At 36.3% G+C, this 17757-nt stretch overlaps 1 protein-coding gene across 1 annotated transcript in view; it reads left to right on the top strand.

Annotated features, from left to right (window-relative positions):
- LOC106877729 (proteasome maturation protein) overlaps positions 1–11817 on the top strand; it is a 62455-nt gene extending 50638 nt beyond the window's left edge. The window contains exon 6 of the mRNA XM_014926702.3: positions 11655–11817. Coding sequence (XP_014782188.1) covers positions 11655–11722 — 68 coding nt within the window. The 3' untranslated portion in view covers positions 11723–11817. The remainder of the gene's footprint in view (positions 1–11654) is intronic.
- The last annotated feature ends 5940 nt before the right edge of the window (positions 11818–17757 follow it).

Below are 17757 nucleotides of genomic sequence, written 5' to 3'. Positions count from 1 at the left end.
GAGAGACACAGAGCGGGGTCTGTGCCAGCACTCGACTGGTACTCGTTCCAGTTGAGTAGAATGGAACAACATGAAATACAGTGCTTTACTTAAGGACTTAATGCACTGTTTGGTTCATGAGTTGAACCTACCACTTTACGATCAAGAGCTCAACACTCTAACCATCATGTCTTCACTAATACCATAAGCAAAGTTCTCAGCTGGTTAGTGCCAATGGTGTTACAGGAATCACATGGTTATAAAAGAATATATTTGGTATCAGTCTAGCTTTTATAACCTAATAATTTTTCCTCTTCAGTGGGCTGCTAATATGTTGGATACACTGACAATAAATAGTCAAGGGAACTGAGTCTTAGACAAAATCTTTCCTTTAGATAAAAATCCATGTTTTTGGTAGGCTGACAATTGGCTTGGATGAAAAATAATATCACACTGTCTCGTTTCAAAGCTGGGTGGTATTATTAAAAAATTTTATTGAGCTATAATAGATTATAGACAGAGAAAGAGAAATGTACTTATTCTCGGTTTCTGAAAAGTAAATAAAGAAAGGATAAGACAAAGTAAGGTTGGTAGCAGTTGTAGATAGGTTTCTATCTTGTGCAGATTTTTATTGCAGTGTTAGTGTGAACTGAAACAATTGCTTGTTGTGATTGCAGGGTCATTGACAGAAATAACATATTTTGTATTGCGAGGGATTGGATGCTAAATCACACTTAAAGAGAACTTAGTTACCTGAACAGAAAATAATGAGTGTTTGCCATTAATCATTTAGTGCTTCAACTGCAACAGTTGAGGAGCTTCCCATGTGCAAAACTGGAATTGGGTTACTCTCTTTCTTGGATAGATTGTTCTATTAACAGATGCCTAGGATGAAAAATGTTGCTGCTGTCAGAGTTGTTTTGTGTCTATTAATTATTGAGTTGTTATTATTACCGCCCTCCATGTTTTTGTCAACCTTCATGGTTTATAAAGTAAGCACTGTTTATTATTATATTATTATTAAGGTGGCGAACTGGCAAAATCATTAGCATGCTGGGTAGAATGTGTAGCAGAATTTTGTCCAGCTTTATGTTCTGAGTTCAAATTCCGCTGAGGTTGGCTTTGCCTTTCATCCTTTCAGAGTTGATTAAATAAGTACCAGTTGAACACAGGGGTTGATGTAATTGACTTACCCTCTCCACCAAACCTGCTGGCCTTGTGCCAAAATTTGAAACTATCATCATTATTAATACTACTATTACTATTAGGTTGTCAAGAAAGTTCTTGCGGAATTTTAAATTTTGGCTTTAAATAAAGCCCATTTTTCGCTCTATCTAATCGTGTTACTCTTTTTCTTTCTGAATAATTAGGCCATTTTTTCCGGAACATTAAATGCATGGACAAAAAGCAAATTCGCACAATTTTCTTATTCCAGTTCAAGCTAGGCCGAAAAGCTGCTGAAACAGCTCACGATATCAACGATGCATTTGGCCCAGGAACCACTAATGAACGTACAGCACAATAGTGGTTCCAGAAATTTCGTAGCAGTTATGAGAGTCTTGAAGATGATACGCGTAATGGTCGGCCATCGGATGTTGACTAAAAGCCTTAGTGGAAGCCAGTCCACACACAACTGTTCAAGAGCTTGCTTCTGAATTAGACGTAATGTACACGACAATTTCCAACCACTTGAAAGAGATTGGAAAAACAAAAATACTTGAGAAATGGGTGCCGCACGAATTGAACGACAACCAAAAAAAAAAAACGCCATTTTGAAGTGTCATCTTCCCTTCTTTTATGCAACAAAAATGACCCGTTTCTCGACCGGATTGTGACTTGCGATGAAAGGTGGATTCTCTACAACAACTGGTGATGCTCAGCTTAGTGGTTGGATGCCAGTGAAGCTCCACGGCACTTCCTGGGGCCAAAGTTGCACCAAAAGAAGGTCATGGTAACTGTTTGGTGGTCTGCGGCCGGTCTCATCCATCACAACTTTTTGGATCCAGGCGAAGCCATTATAGCAGAGAAGTACTTTCAGCAAATGGATGAAATGCATAAAAAACTCCGACTACAACAGCCAGCATTGGTCAATAGAAAAGGACCAATTCTTCTCCATGACAACGCTTGGCCGCATGTCGCACAACTGACCCTGCAGAAGTTGAACGAATTAGGCTACAAAACTCTGCCTCATCTGACATACTCACCAGACCTCTCGCCTTCAGACTACCACTGACTAATAAAGTTTTGTTTGAGCTGAGATATGTGCATCTGAATTTAAAGGTTAAAAACCGCAAGAACTTTCTTGACAACCTAATATTATTAGGATTGATAGAATCCTTAGCATGCTGGGCAAAATCCTCAGCAGCATTTCTTCTGACTCTTTACATTTAAATTCCATCAAAGTTAACTGTGTCTCTCATCATTTCAAGGTGGATGACATAATTGCTACCTTGAGTACTTGGGGGTCAATATAATTGACTAACCTCATTCCCCTAGAATAATTTTTGGCCATGCGCCAAAATAAGAAAGCTACATTATTATTCTTATTATTGAGAAGGCAGGAGGCTACTTGAATTGTTAGTATATCAGAGAAAATGCTTAGCAGCATTTCTTCTGGTTCTTTATGTGATGAGTTCAAATCTCATCAAAATCAACTTTGCTTTTCATCCTTTCAGGGTTGATAAAATGAGCACTAGTTGAGTGCTGATGTAATCGATTGATTATTATTATTATTATTATTATTATTATTATTATTATTATTATTATTAAGGAAGCGAGCTGGCAGAATCATTAGCTTGCCAGGAAAAATGCTACTGAGCATTTTACTCATCTTCACGATCTGAGTTCAAATTCTGCCGAGGTCGAATTTGCCTTTCATCCTTCCAGGGTTGATAAATTAAGTACCAGTTGAGTACTGGGGATCAAAGTAATTGACTTAACCCCTCTCCCAAAATTCCAGGCCTAGAGCCTATAGTAGAACGGATTATTATTATTGTTGTTTGTTGCTGGTGGTGCTTTAATGAGACTGATCGAGTTACAAAACTTGTGGATATTTGTGAATTAAATTCTATCAATGTGTAAAAGAAAACAATTAGTGGAACAGAGTTGAGCTAATTTCCCCCATCTAAAGTTTTTCTGGAAAAAATCTGCAATTACGTCAATCATTATATGATTGTTCATTGTAACAAAGTCCTAATGTATCATAACAGCCTATATATATACATATATTAAATTGTAGCATAGCTCTGATTTTTTGTTGCTTGCTTTATGTTTGCAATAAACAAACTCCATATATGCCTAAAGCCGTTGAAAAGGAATAAATAATGAGATCCATGTGTTGGCATTGATGTCTCAAGAAAATCTGCTCAACATGGAAATATTAATTGGTTGCAGTTTATGGTAAAGTGTTTGTTGTTTGACAGTATTTGCTCACTGTTTGTTTGAATGCCTGTTTTCCCATACTAGCAAAGATTAGGTGGAGAGGTACTTGGGATTGGGTTTTTATAACGGGGTGCTTTTCTGTTGCCAACACTTGCCTTTTTGTTTTTTGTTTTTTTAATCATAAGAGAATTTTTATTCCAGAGGAACTCAAGTGCAGAATTTGTGTGTGTGTGTGTGTGTGTGCGCGTGTGTGTGTGTGTGCGCGCGTGTGTGTGTACTTTTCTGTTTGTCCCTCTCCACCACTTGACAGCTGGCATTGGTTTGTTTACATCCCCACGACTAAGTGGTTCAACAAAGGGGAACAATAGAATAAGTACTGGGTTTCGTTTGTTTGACTAAAACCTTTGAAGATGGTGCTCCAGTATGACTGCAGTCCAATGACTGAAACAAATAAAAGATAGGAGATAAGAAATGTGCAGAGACACATACAACAGGCTTCTTTCAGTTTCCATCTACCAAATTCCCTTACAAGGCATTGGTCTGCTCATTGTTATAGTATAAGACCTTTGCCCAAAATGCTGCACAGTGGAACAGAACTCAAAGCCATGCAGTAAACTTCTTAACCACACAGCCATGCTTGTTCCTACAAAAATTAATTTCACTTTATGATAGGTGGTGAGCTGGCAGAATTAGCATACTGAATGTAATGCTTAGTGCTCTTTTGTTTGTCTTTACATTCTGAGTTCAAATTCTGCCAAGGTTGACTTTGCCTTTCATCCTTTCAGAATTGATAAAATAAGTCCTAGTTGAGCACTGGGGTTGATGTAATCAACTTAACCACTCCTGAGTATGAATATTAAAAAACTGCATCCCACTGTCAAACCATGTTAAGCCAGTGTAGCAGAGTAGGCTCATCAAACCTGTATGATCTCAAGCCATTCTCTGGTGGAGGGAACATGCTGGGGTCTTTGTCCTGCAGTGGACCGAGCATGGGCAATCCAATCTAATCCAAAATGATAGAGTGCTTACCGTTAAAAAACGTGTGTTACATAAGAAGAAAAAGGCTCCTTCTATCCTTGTATCTTACTTTGTAAACTGAGAATTCTGTTTACAGCTAGACTTGTTCATATATAAAATATTGTCCTTTGTTTTCTTTTCACAGTAAATGCATTTTCAATTAAAGTATGTGTCAATCAGTGATTCAGAGTAGATCCTGAGCAGATGACTGGGTTGACTAAGGTTAATTGGCTACTTTGACCAGCAGAAACCAAATTGAAATGAGAGAGAGGGAGAGATTGTATGACTTCTGTTTCTATGGTTTAATTAGCAATACACTTGATATGAATGAGTAAAACTGTTACAAACAAGTTCTCTGCTTTTGTGACAGTCATTAGTTGACACAATGTAAAATATAATGGCTTGACAAATATGGTGGCATGTTAGAAGGCTGCTGTAATAATATATCTACTTGTAGGTGAAGAAGCATCAAGCATCTAATACTCAAATTGCTGCTCAAACAAGAAGCAATTCTTGTTGCTATGCGACTTGTTAGCATCATCATCATCATCATCATCATCATTAGTATAAGTTTTACTTTTGCATCTGTAGTTTATTTTTCTTTTTTCCATACTTGTATGCGTTCAACAGACTTATAGGGACAGTATTCTGTCACTGATCCTTATTAGATTTTCAAGTAAAGTATTATTATTATTATTATTAATGTTATTATTCCACTGGTCTTCACTAGTCAAAACGACAGAGCTACTGGGCACATTGTTTACAGATATAAACATAGCAACACCATTTTTGCTGAAATGGCATCATGTGAAGACACACAAGAGTAAATAATCATATGTATACATATATACATACATACCCACATAAATATATACATGCATGCTTGTGTGTATGTCTTTGTGTGTGTGTACACATAGATATAGAAATATATTCAACTGACTTCCATACAATTTCTGTCTGTCAGTTTCGGTTGCAAGGCATTGTGGTCAGTCTTAGGTTATAGTAAATGCTTATTGCCTTGGGTGCCATACAGTTGGGCAGAACCAAAAACTATGTGGTTATGAAGTGAACTCTATCCATACAGACTATTCTTACCAATGTGATGAAACAAAACTCATGCTATTGTACAAAATGAGTTTTAAATTGAATGACAATGAAGAGGAAGAGCTGTCTGTAAGTCAGTTTGGTTAATATATTAACCCAGCACAAGGTGGCGAGCTCGCAGAATTGTTAGCATGATGAGCAGAATGTGTAGTGGCACTTTGTCTGTTTTTACATTCAGAGTTCAGATTCTGTAGAGGTCAACTTTGCCTTTTATCCTTTTGTAGTTGATAAAAATAAGTACCAGTTGAGAGCTGGGATTGATATAATTGAATTAGCCTCTGTCTGGCCTTGTGTCAAAATTCGAAATGAATATTTTAACCTGCCACCACTGCCACCACCACCCTTCCTGTAAATTCTGTTACTATAATAACAGTTTTCAGCTACTTGAATATAACTATTTATCATATCTCCTCACTAACCAATTGGTCAGGTTATACATACTTTAGATTCTGAATTAACTCATGAGTTTTGAAGGTATAATATGGCAATAGTTTGTTCAGCTTGGTAGGTAGGTAATGTTTAAACGTGAAGTTATCAAAGATCATTATGCCAACTGAAGATATCAAAGTGAAACAGTAAACTCCATGGAAACTCTGATATGTGTTAGCAAAATAGTTAAGAAGTGCTGTTATTAGTGTGTTATCTTCAGCAGTTTAATGTTTCTACTTTAATGCTGCTGTTGAGTAAAACTAGGTTGAGAAGTCCTATTGCAGATTGTTTAATGGATCCTATATTTGATGTGGAAATGAGATTGTATATAAATGAAATGTATGTATGAGTGTGTGAGAAAGAGATGACAACACAAGTCTGGGAGAGAGAGAGAGAGAAGGAGAGAGAGAGAGAGAGAGAGAGAGAGAGAGGGGGGGAGAGAGAGACTGGTGGACCTTAAAGCATACCTTGGTGCAACCTTTAAGAAAAATTTTTAAATTCAGGTTAGAATACCCTTCTCTCTCTCTTTCTCTCTCCTTCCTTTATTTCTCTCTTTCTCTTTTTTCCAGTCAGCAGCCCTTGTTTATTCAATTATGGAAAGTAAAAATGGAGTAGATAATCAAAAATTTACTGTTGATGGAAACTGAACAATCCTAGCTTACCATTCACTTAGTGAACACAAGTATTGACACAGTTTGGTATCTAGGCTAGATTAATTGCTTCTAAGTTAATTTATCTGAGATGTTTGTGCATGTGTGCATACATGTGTGTGTGTGTGTGTGTGTGTCCTTATTGGTTGGGATAGAGGCCAATTATTTCGATGAATTGCCTCATTTATATAGGTTATATGCATTCTAGGTACAAACACTAGGCTTTGTGACTTTCAAGCTGAGCAGTCATTACTTTTCTATCTTGCTTCATAGTTGGATGTCAGATCTTAAAATAGCTGACATATAATGAGATCTAATTATTTATTCATTAATTAATAACTCCTCAATAATGTTTCTCCTTTTTTTTTATTTAATTTTTTTATAAAGTATCTATTAAAAATTTTCCTCAGCTAACATGTGTCAGTCAGATAATAAAAAAAAAATGGTAAGGGTGAGAATCCTTTCACTTCTGTATACACACACACACACACACACGTATATGTGCCTGTGTGCCTGTGAGTGTTTATGTATTTACATACACATTATTTTTAAGCTGAAAATACTACAGGAGTTACACATGGACCTGAAGTTTCTTGTGCAAAGATTTTCCTAAATTTTGGAAAGTGTTTACATTCACTTTTCCATGCTTTTATGGGTTAGGCAGATCATTACAAATTGAATCTGTTCTTATTTAGAATTACAGCCTTCTTATACGGGTCAGAAGACTACAACTTACTCCGTACATTCCATTATTTATAAGAATCCCCCACTCACACTCAGTATATATACATGTAAAATATACTCTCTTGTCTTTATGGACAAAACACTTCTTTGTTACTTCCACGTCTTGTAATAAATATATAGCAAATATATGTCTTTCTGTGTATGTATCTTTGTATGTTATGTTGGTAAATGGTGTTTTAAAAAAGAACTAACTATTCAACTAAGCCATGAAATATTCTCTTGATAAACCCTGTTCTGTGCAGGGTTTTCTTTATTGAGTCATATGAGTTTATCAGTTTGGCTAGGTTAGTTGTTTTATTTCTTCTACTTCTGTCGATGGTATAGTTATTTTTTCCCTGCTTTATCAGCTCAGGTACTTTTAGTACCTTAGTTTTATGTATTTTTGTATTGGATTTTTATCAATTTCACCAGAGGACAAACGTTAACACTTTTGATATCATTCCATCTGAATCTACCTTTTGTTCTTTGATACAAAATTCCTGTTTTAAAGTAATCTAGATTTAGTACCTTCTGTCTATATTTCATGATAAATTATGTTCCAGATACTAACTTAACAGCCATTCTTAACAAATATATCTTCTAAAGGCTCCAGTGGTGGAAAATCATGTAACAATTTAATTTACAGATGAAATATAAAAAAAGGCCACCCTAGGAAAACTCAGAATCCTATGTTAAGGAACTTCCCATGTTACACATGCTGAGATTGAACCTCAAACCCATCCTGTGTTTTATACATTTTCTGGTGCTAACCTTTTCCAACAATTACTCATGGACTTCCAGATCCTTCATGTGTTTGATTCAAAATTTCATTTCAGCTTTGTTATAATTTGTTTTTAAATAGTGACTCCACTCCTGTGGTGGTGTATTTTCATCAGTCATTTCTGTGAACTTTAATACTTTCATGTCGGTAAGCTATTAAATATACTGCATCCTCTCTTTCCTTCTTCCATTACCATCACAAACACCACCACCACCACCACCATCATTATCACCACTGCCACCTTCATATGCTTCATATGCTTCTTTTTTTTCTTCTCTGTCCCATATCTTGCTTACTACACTGCAGATTTGTTGCACTTGTCTTGTGCATCAAGTAATGTGTAAAGTTCTAGAATTATGTTACTTTGTCACTCCTTACTATGTCACTATCAATGCTTGTATTATTCTATGAGTCTAAGAAGTATTAATCCATCCTGCCTTGTGTCATCATCATCATCACCATTAGCATTGTCATTATCATCATCAATGTTGTTATCATTGTCATCATTGTCATAGTTGTCATCTTCTCTATTGTTGCAAATTTGACCTAGCTACATCAAGCCTTAATCCTCCTCATATTTCACACACTAATTAGTCCTCAAAATTTCTCTACTAATTATATATCATTATTATATTTTACTTCAAGTTGCTCACATCTCACTCTTTTATATTTTATTGTTAAATTCAGATTATTTCTCCCAGGGTGGGTTGTTCTTTCTTTCTCCCCCCCCTTTTGTCCTTAATGATTAACTTTGTGTTTATTATTAGACGTAACAGACAGGGTGTTGTGAATTTATGGTAAATATGCAACAATTAGCTTTAACTAAATAACAACCTTTCATATATGTGTGTGCATGTGAGGTGTGTTGAACTGTGATACATGGTCCTCTCACCATTTCTCCCCCCCTCTCTCTCCCTCTTGTTGCTGCACAGTACACTCAATGTTGAACATAGATTAAACACCATACTTACTTAGCCTACAGCAATGATACACTCTCCACTATCCTCTGTATGTGTGTCTATCTATATATGGGTTTTGTGTGTTATGGCCATTTGTATGTGTGTGTGTGTGTGTGTGTGTGGACATTCTTTGCTAAGTAAAAAGAATTTAAAAAAAAAATCTAATTATAAAATTAGGCATGGTCTTTCTGAAGGAGTAAATGTATTTTAGCTTAAAATGAAGGCCACCCATTTATGTCTGTAGGATTCCAGGTCATATAAAGTACAGTTATACTGGTATTTTTCTCTTAACTTCATCTTAATTTCGTTTCTAACGCATATAACTTCATTCACTTCCCCTTAACTCTTTCGATATCAATCAACCTGTGACTGCCTTTGATTCTGGGATATAAATTTCCTGTTTTATCTTGTAGTTCTAAGATTTCAATGATGTGATTATTTATTTTGAGAATGACATTGTTAGAGAGGTCAGATCTAACCAGTTTGAACATAAACAGGTAGAATGTTTGGGCTGGATATGGCCAGTTTAAATACTGTTTTATGGGTCAACTATGAAAATTGGATTTGAATGTTTTCTGGTTTTATTGGCTGTATATTACTACTACTACTACTACTACTACTACTACTACTACTACTACTAATAATAATAATAATAATAATAGCAATAATAATGGGACCCCGAGGAGATCGAGTATCCTATATTTTATAATATTTTATAATATCTTATGATATGTATTAATCATTCTGGATGTTCCATCGAAATGTACATAGGTCAATTTCATTATTATTATTATTATTGTAATAAAGTATTTTCAACGGATCAGTTTTGAGCTCTATTTAAAGTTGATATATATATATATATATACATATATATACATATATATACATATATATACATATGTATATATATATATATATATATATATATATATATATATATATATGTATATGTTTGTATGTCTGTGGTTGTCCCTGCAACTTAGCAGTTCGGCAAAAGAGACTGATAGAAGAAGTACTAGGCTTACAAAGAATAAATCTTGGTGTCGATTTGTTCGGCTAAAGGCCATGCTCCAGCATGGCCGCAGTCAAACAACAAACAAATAAAAGAATAAAAGAAATTGTAGAAGTATAACCAATTGATTGCTAATAAGATTTAAGAACAAAATCTTATTTGGACCCTGGTTGAGAACTACTACATAAGAGGATACGTGTCCAAGGTGCCATACTGTGATATAGAAGTGGTGGTGATGGTAATGCTAGCAGATGTAGCGATGACGACGACGATGACAACAATGCTTCAAGGTCACAGCATCATCAATGACAATGCAAACACTGTGTCAACAACTACAAACAGCAGTTTAGATTAAGAAGATTTGGTTATTTCAAGCTAATCTGTCCAGTGGTGAATTTTGTTGCCAAAAGATACCCGAACCATGACAAGCACCGAGAATAGGAAACACTTGAAGCCGATATTTTAAGGAACTAATTATTTTTCTAGGTTTTATTTCTTCTGACCACTGACCACAACAACTACTTGACTATAATGACCAGTACACCTCTTTCTCTCTCTTTCTCTCTCTCTCTCTCTCTCTCTCTCTCTCTCTCTCTTCTATTCAACAGGAAAACTCCTCTTGTTGATGCACAATTGACTTCCTTCTTGTTAACAGTTCTCATTATTACTTTCATCTCATTTCTCTCTCCCCCCTATGCTTTTGTTTCCTTTATTGTTGTTTATTTCTTTGTTTCCTTCCTTATTTCATCCATTTTTATTTTCTTATTCCCTCTCCACTTCTCTCTCTCTCTCTCTCTCTCACACACACACACACATGCACATACACGCACACACACATACCAATTACCGACTTCCCACTTCTTTATTTCAATTCCTGATATTTCACCCCAAAATACACACAATTCCACTTGTTCTGGTAATATGTTCAGGTTATTATGCTCCAAGGTCACTATTGCTTCACAACCACACCAACATTTACAAAAGTGTGTACACACACACACACACACACACATCTTTATACACCTTACTGTGTAGTGTCCATCACTGTTACTCTGCGTCTGTCCTACCTCAGATTATTCTGCATTGCTAAAACATTAACTAGTTTTATACAAACCTAATACATTAATGTCATTGTTTATACTTTTAGCAGTTAAACCGGCCAGATAGCCCTTTCATACCTACCCTACAATGTCATTCCAGGAATAAACATCCACATCATCTAAATCTCAAAGCCATGAGAAAATGCTTGATTAATTCAAAATAATATAAGATTTATGTTTTACTGAGTAAGCTGAACAGTAAAGGGTTTATACATCAACACCATAAATATTGCTCTTATATTAGCTATCTCTTCTTGTTGCTGCTTTTTAACACAAGATCAGCCCTGATCTAGCTACTTTGTGATTAAAAGCATTCCAGCTGTGTTTTCAGGCATAGTGTTTCTGGAATTAGATTATGTAATGTGTCCCTTTTCATTGTTCATTGTTAGGATGGTAAGATGTGATATAAGGGAGATTTTAGCAACTATTTCTTGCAGGTTGAATGGCTGCACTTATAGAGACACCTTAATATTTATTCTGCCATCTCATCTCTTTATTTCTTTTCTTTTCTACTTTCAGCTCATGAATTCAGTGAGACAATGACTGATCCACACATTTTAATGGAAGCTCAGTTGAATATACTCTAAACTGCAATTCCGAGAAGAAGGATTTTCTCTTTAGAATTTTTTATTTTCATTTGTTTTTTTAATGAACCTTTTGAAATAAATCTCTTTTCTCTTCATGTGTTGTGTTGCTTATATTTGTGTGAATTTATTAAAGTCTGTAACACATAGCTGTAAACGGATGACAGACATAGAAATTGGCTGTGTGGTTAAGAAGTTTGCTTCCCAGCTACATGGTTTTAGGTTCAAACCCACTGTTTAGCACCTTGGGCAAGTGTTTTCTTCTCTAGCTTTGGTCCAACCAAATCTTTGTGAGTAGATTTGGTTGACAGAACCTGAAAATGTCCATCAAGAAGTTTGCTTCCCAACCACATGGTTCCAGGTTCAGTCCCACCGTGTAGCACCTTGGGCCAGTGTTCTCTACAATAGCCTTGGGCCTTGTGTGTGTGTTTGTCCCCCACCATTGCTTGACAACAAGTGTCCTCATAACTTAGCAGTTTGGCAAGACCAATAGATGAAGTACCAGATTTAAAAGAGAAAATAAGTACTGAAGTCAATTAATTCAACTAAAATTCCTCGAGGTGGTGCTCCAGTATGGCCACAGTTTAATGATTGCACAAACGATGATGATGATATGTATGTATGTATATGTGTGTGTGTGTGTATATATATATATGCACACACGTGTATACATATGCAGGGTGTTCGGACTAAATTTAACGGCTTGCATTAAAGGAACTAGATTATGGCTGGGAGTAACAATTTACTCAAAGTAGCAACCCTCAGCTTCCACTATGTACAGCCCTGCCTGCACCTATACTCAACATTGTCCCACAGCTGTCTGCAACTTCTGGGCTTATTGTTAGTAGCTATTGTATAATGTATAATGCACCAAGCTAGGCTTCGTTTAGCAGGCTTGGCTATGTAGTAAGAAGCTTGTTTCCCAACCACTTAAAGCCCTGGGCCGACCAAATCTGAGTGGATTTGATAGATGGAAACTGAAAGCTCTCCTTGTATATATGTATGTGTGTTTGTACCTAACAACCGGAAGTGCTGGAATCGGTTTGTTTGACTAAATCCAAGGCTGTGCTCCATCATGGCCGCAGCCCAATGACGGAAACAAATAAGCGATACAAGATTAAAAATCTGGATTCTTTTAGCAGGAATCCAGAAATTCCATTTTTAAGTAGACCTGTGATAAAAGGCATTTTACCATTAACTATCATGTCTTTCTAGCGTTATCTAGGAACTATATTATTGACTGTGTCAGGACACTTTTTTTAAGGAGGTAGTAGGCATAATTTGAAGAGCGATACAGCTACTATTTCTAGCAACTCGATTGACCACACACAGGCTCGCTTCTTTAGTTCCTGACCCATTGCGTGTGCGTGCATGCTGTGAATTAAATGTATATAAATATATGTGTGCAATATTTATTTACCTTTCTGTTTATTTAGCAAATGTATTTGTATATACTATGACAAAAAAAAAAGGGGGAAAGAGAAGGAAAAAGTAATGATTTATCAACCAAATATTTGTGTCTTCGTGGAGAGAGGAAGGGGAGACAGAGAGAGAGGGTGAGGCGGAAGGAGCGGGAGAGACCCCTTTTCAAAAGAAAACACTGGAAATTAAACTGGATAAATTTAGGAACGCAGTATTAAAAAACGTCTTAATGTTTAAGCTGTCTCTAACCTTAACGGGGAAGGGAAAGCTGGAAGAACGTATCTTGCCTATAAATGTCTCCTTAATTTAGGTCAGCAATCTATGGAAACATGTCTAAGTAGCCACTTGTCTTTATTTACATTCCATCTAACTCAGTTGTCAGGAATTCCAACCACTTTTCGTGGGTTCGCTACCTCAACAGCTCCTTTATAGGATCCAGTGGCTAAAGACATCATCAGGAGGAACCACGTTCGGTTTCGGCCCCTACTCCTCGACCGTTTTCGACTTGTTCCCCAACACCTTCGGAGGCCTCCTTTTTTTTTTTTTTTTTTGATCTTTGGTTCCTTCGATGCAGCGTCAACGAATGTCGGCGGGCGAATGACCAATCCTGCCAAATTTTCAAGCCTTCGAACCAGGAGGAGGGCGTGCTATGAACGGGATCGCTACCTTGGTCCACCTGTCAATCAGCAATGCTGCTTAAGTGCCAACCAGCCTCACCTAGCGACGTTATTTCCCAGTCGGCATGTTATGGCTTTCGAGCCATTTTGAGTCTTCTCTTTTCAGCCATATAAAGAAGCTGGCTTTGTCGACTGCCTCCTGTATCCTCCTTATTACTTTTCTCAGCTGTGAGCTCGAAAATGCAAACCTTCTTTTAAATAACGTCGCCATTTTCCTTTCAGTGAAACCTCTGGCTCCCACTGCCAGGTAGTAATACTCGACAATCCATCCCTGTTCTCCGCACTCTTCGATTAATCTCTCATACCTCTTCTCCTTCCGTTGCTCTGCATTAGCTATGTTCTCTTCTCATGGCAGTGTCAGCTCTAGCAAAATTCCAATTTTCCGTTTTGTGTTCCATAGGGTTAAGTCTGGTCTTTTTGTTGTTTCTATGAGTGGAAATATTAACAGTCTTTCCAAATCCGTGGCCAGCTCCCAGTATCCCTTCCATCTTTCGTCTGTCTCTTATACTTTATTTGAAGACCTGGCTTTGTCCTTTTCCCTCCTGGAAGTATATTTTTCCGCGCTTTTCCACTTTTGGGTACTCTCTCCCCTGTTATATCCCTCGATCTTCTTCACTGCTGCGCTTATGACACCGAGGACTTGATTGTGACGCCATGTATATATGTCTAGTGCTAGCCTGCAGTTTGACAGAACATGTCTCACCGTCGCTTTCTCTCCGTATCTACATTCATCAGTTTGTATGTTCCACCGGACTAAATTCGCCAGTGAAGGTAAAACGTCGAAGGTAGATTTGACCAAGAACAATGTTCTTGCTTGTTCCCAAGCCCAAAGTTCCTTCCATGAGATTCTGCGACTGACCACATATTCCTCTTATCTCAGACTGCTGCTGCTAATGTTGTTGTTATTTAGCTATCAGGTTAACCCTGATTCAATAGATCGAAGTTGGTAATCTGTCATTGTTGTTTTGCAGTCGTTTTTCTTTTTTCTTTTTTTTTTTTGCAGACATAGTATATCTTGAAATATGCTATACAAGGTGCCCATCTTTTTAAAGACCATATAACGTAACTTAAGGGAAACTTTGCTGCTATTTCTTTCAGGTTGTAGAAGTGCCGTCATTGGTTCGCGAGCTTGATGCTGCTGTTGTTGTTTTTGTTGTTGCGGTTACTGTTTTGTTAATGATGTTGTTGCTGCTACTGCTGTTTTGTCTGATAATGATGATGTAGCAATTATTTGATGGCTGAATGACAGACAGTCACTATTTACCAACATAATCACACACACACACACACACACACACACACACACACACACATGCAGGAAAGTGTTAAAATATCCCAACTATTTTGTTTATTTTGTCATAAATGTATGTGAATGTGTGTGTATATATATGTGTGTGTGTGTGTATGTATACATGCATCATATATATATATATATATATATATATATATATTCATATTGATATATATAAAGTGAGAGAGATGTATGTATGTGCATATATGTATATATACACACATATAAATATATGTCCATGTGTATCACAGAATCTAAAGTTGTTAGTTTATCGTAAGGTTGAAGAAAACAGAGGAATGTGAAATTATAAAAATATTTATTTTTACTATTTTGTCCAAAAACTAACAAAGAAACCCCCAAAACCTTCCTATGTTTATGTAGTTATAAGGTGACGTGGATGTTTTTACAGAAGTGGTTGTATATAATTGTAGCAGTATCACAAACGGAATGATGACATAGTGATTTTTTAATTAATCTTCGCCAGTATAATATGTTAGATTCTATAACAAACGACATTATTGCTATTATTATTGAGTGAGAGAGCAGTACATGCCACCAAAGTGACACTGGGGTGTAAATATACGAAGCCTGATATACCACTCTTGAGTATCCGTCTGATAAGGGTGCACCATGCACATGTATCACAACCATGTGTGTGTGTAACATGGTGATCTCGTAGCAAGATTAACAGCGTATGACCATGCAGGTGGGACCCAGTTACAATTTTTTTCCTATCGTGAAGCTCAACCCGCTCAAAAGGTCTCTGAATAAGGGTTTTTCAAAGATGATGAATGAAAAACCCATGTTTCCAGAGGTGAATTATTCAAACCCCCAAAGAATTCCTCTCAACACATGGTTCTGGTGCTCCCCTAATATTACTTGTGATCAGAGATGCACATATCGTCAGCCACTAAGAGACATGCTCAACTGTTTAAGGTCAAGCAACTGAGAAACAAATCTGCGGTATTGAGCAGAATATTTGCTGTAACCCAAGTCAAAACATGGACATGTTAACATTTCTGATGAGTTAAGATCAGAAGCCATTAGAGACACTGCCTGGTACTGCATCAAGGCTATTATTGTTATCATCATCATCATTATTATTATTATTATTATTAGACAATACAGAGAGCGTGATGCGATTGCAATAGATATTTTATTGGTTGAACGATATTTCGACAGCTAGCTTGTCTTTGTCGAGTTCAAAATTAAAAGTGATTCACAGAAATTCAAAGAGAGAGAGAGAGAGAGAGAGAGAGATTCTTTAAGGTCAGACTTTATTCATTTGAACAATTCGTGACTCTCTCTGTTTATCCCTCTCGCTTTCTCCCTCTATCATTCAGTCAAATTTTCTCTCGATCAACTTTTAATGATATACTTGCTCTAACATATGGTATACTCTTTCTTATCTATGTTGCTTGTTAAAATATTGTTTCAGTAGTGTGGACTGATTTATGATGAGCAATATCTCATAACTTTCAGTTCTACGAAAAAGGTTGTTCATGCTTGTCTTAAACGTTTCAACGAGAGGATCATATTCACTAAAATTTGCCGTAGCTCCCAGTATAAAACGATAACGTGAAAGAGAAGCCTACTTCGTTATTTCCTTTCAGAATATAAGTACCAAAGATACTAAGATTAAAAGATGTACCAAGATTGAGGCTGAGATAGTTAGTGGTCGCTAGTGATTGCCTGCGGGGTTGATGGAGTGGTGCTTATACAAAAGTTTCTTCCATTGTTCGTATTTCAGAAAGTGGTATACCAGTTTGCTATTATTTTTGAATAAGTTACCGCATTTATACAAACGTCTTTTTTTTTTTTTTTTTTTTTGCATATTCTTGCCCCAAATTGGAAGCTTACGATTATTCGACTTTTATCTTGTTCAGTTAAACACCTGTTATTTTATGTCCGGACCATAATCAGTAAGCTGTTGGCATAAATGAAGGCTGCTAATTTTATACTAACTTGGAATAAAATATTCATTCATGTCAGAAAATTCTGTTTGAGAGACAATAGTTTGTTTTACAGTAAGTTTTCTCTTGGACATTCTAGACAAATCTAATTCTGGTAGCGAGGACTGAAGATTTGAGAAATTTAATTTCCTGACCCTCCATTATGCAGTTACATTTATCGTTTGGAAGCTATTTTATTTCTTATTTCGTTTGTATCACGAATTCCACAAACTCCTATAACATTTTTAACTGTAAGTTACAAGCTAAATAATTTGATTTTGGCCAATAGTTTGAAAAATGACGGTGTTCAATATTCTAATTGGTTTATTAGACTTCATAAAGACGAAAACCTCTTGTGATACAACAGAGCAAAAGAGTAGAAGTCTTATATATTTAAACAATTATGCGATGGTGTTTCAATGATAAGTTGATGTTTACTGTCATCAGAAGGGTTGTTTCGGATTGATAATTCAGTTATGAGGTTCGATAGCTGTCAACTGAAGATTTGGTTAGCAGGTTTTGTATAAAAATTTCCATTTTATGATCTGCAAGGTCTTTGTGATAATCTCTGATTCTATTGTCGGTAAGGAGACGATCATCAAAGAGTGTTCACTTTGGGTAGAATTGTACTAAATTATGATAGGCTATAGTCAAGAAATCTTAGAGCAATTAAACTCTCTCTTTCTCTCTATATCT

Source organism: Octopus bimaculoides, chromosome 13 (genome assembly GCF_046866305.1).
Source record: "Octopus bimaculoides isolate indiv1 chromosome 13, ASM4686630v1, whole genome shotgun sequence".
In the NCBI taxonomy this organism is placed as follows: domain Eukaryota; kingdom Metazoa; phylum Mollusca; class Cephalopoda; order Octopoda; family Octopodidae; genus Octopus; species Octopus bimaculoides.
This window is presented reverse-complemented; position numbering and strand designations above follow the sequence as displayed.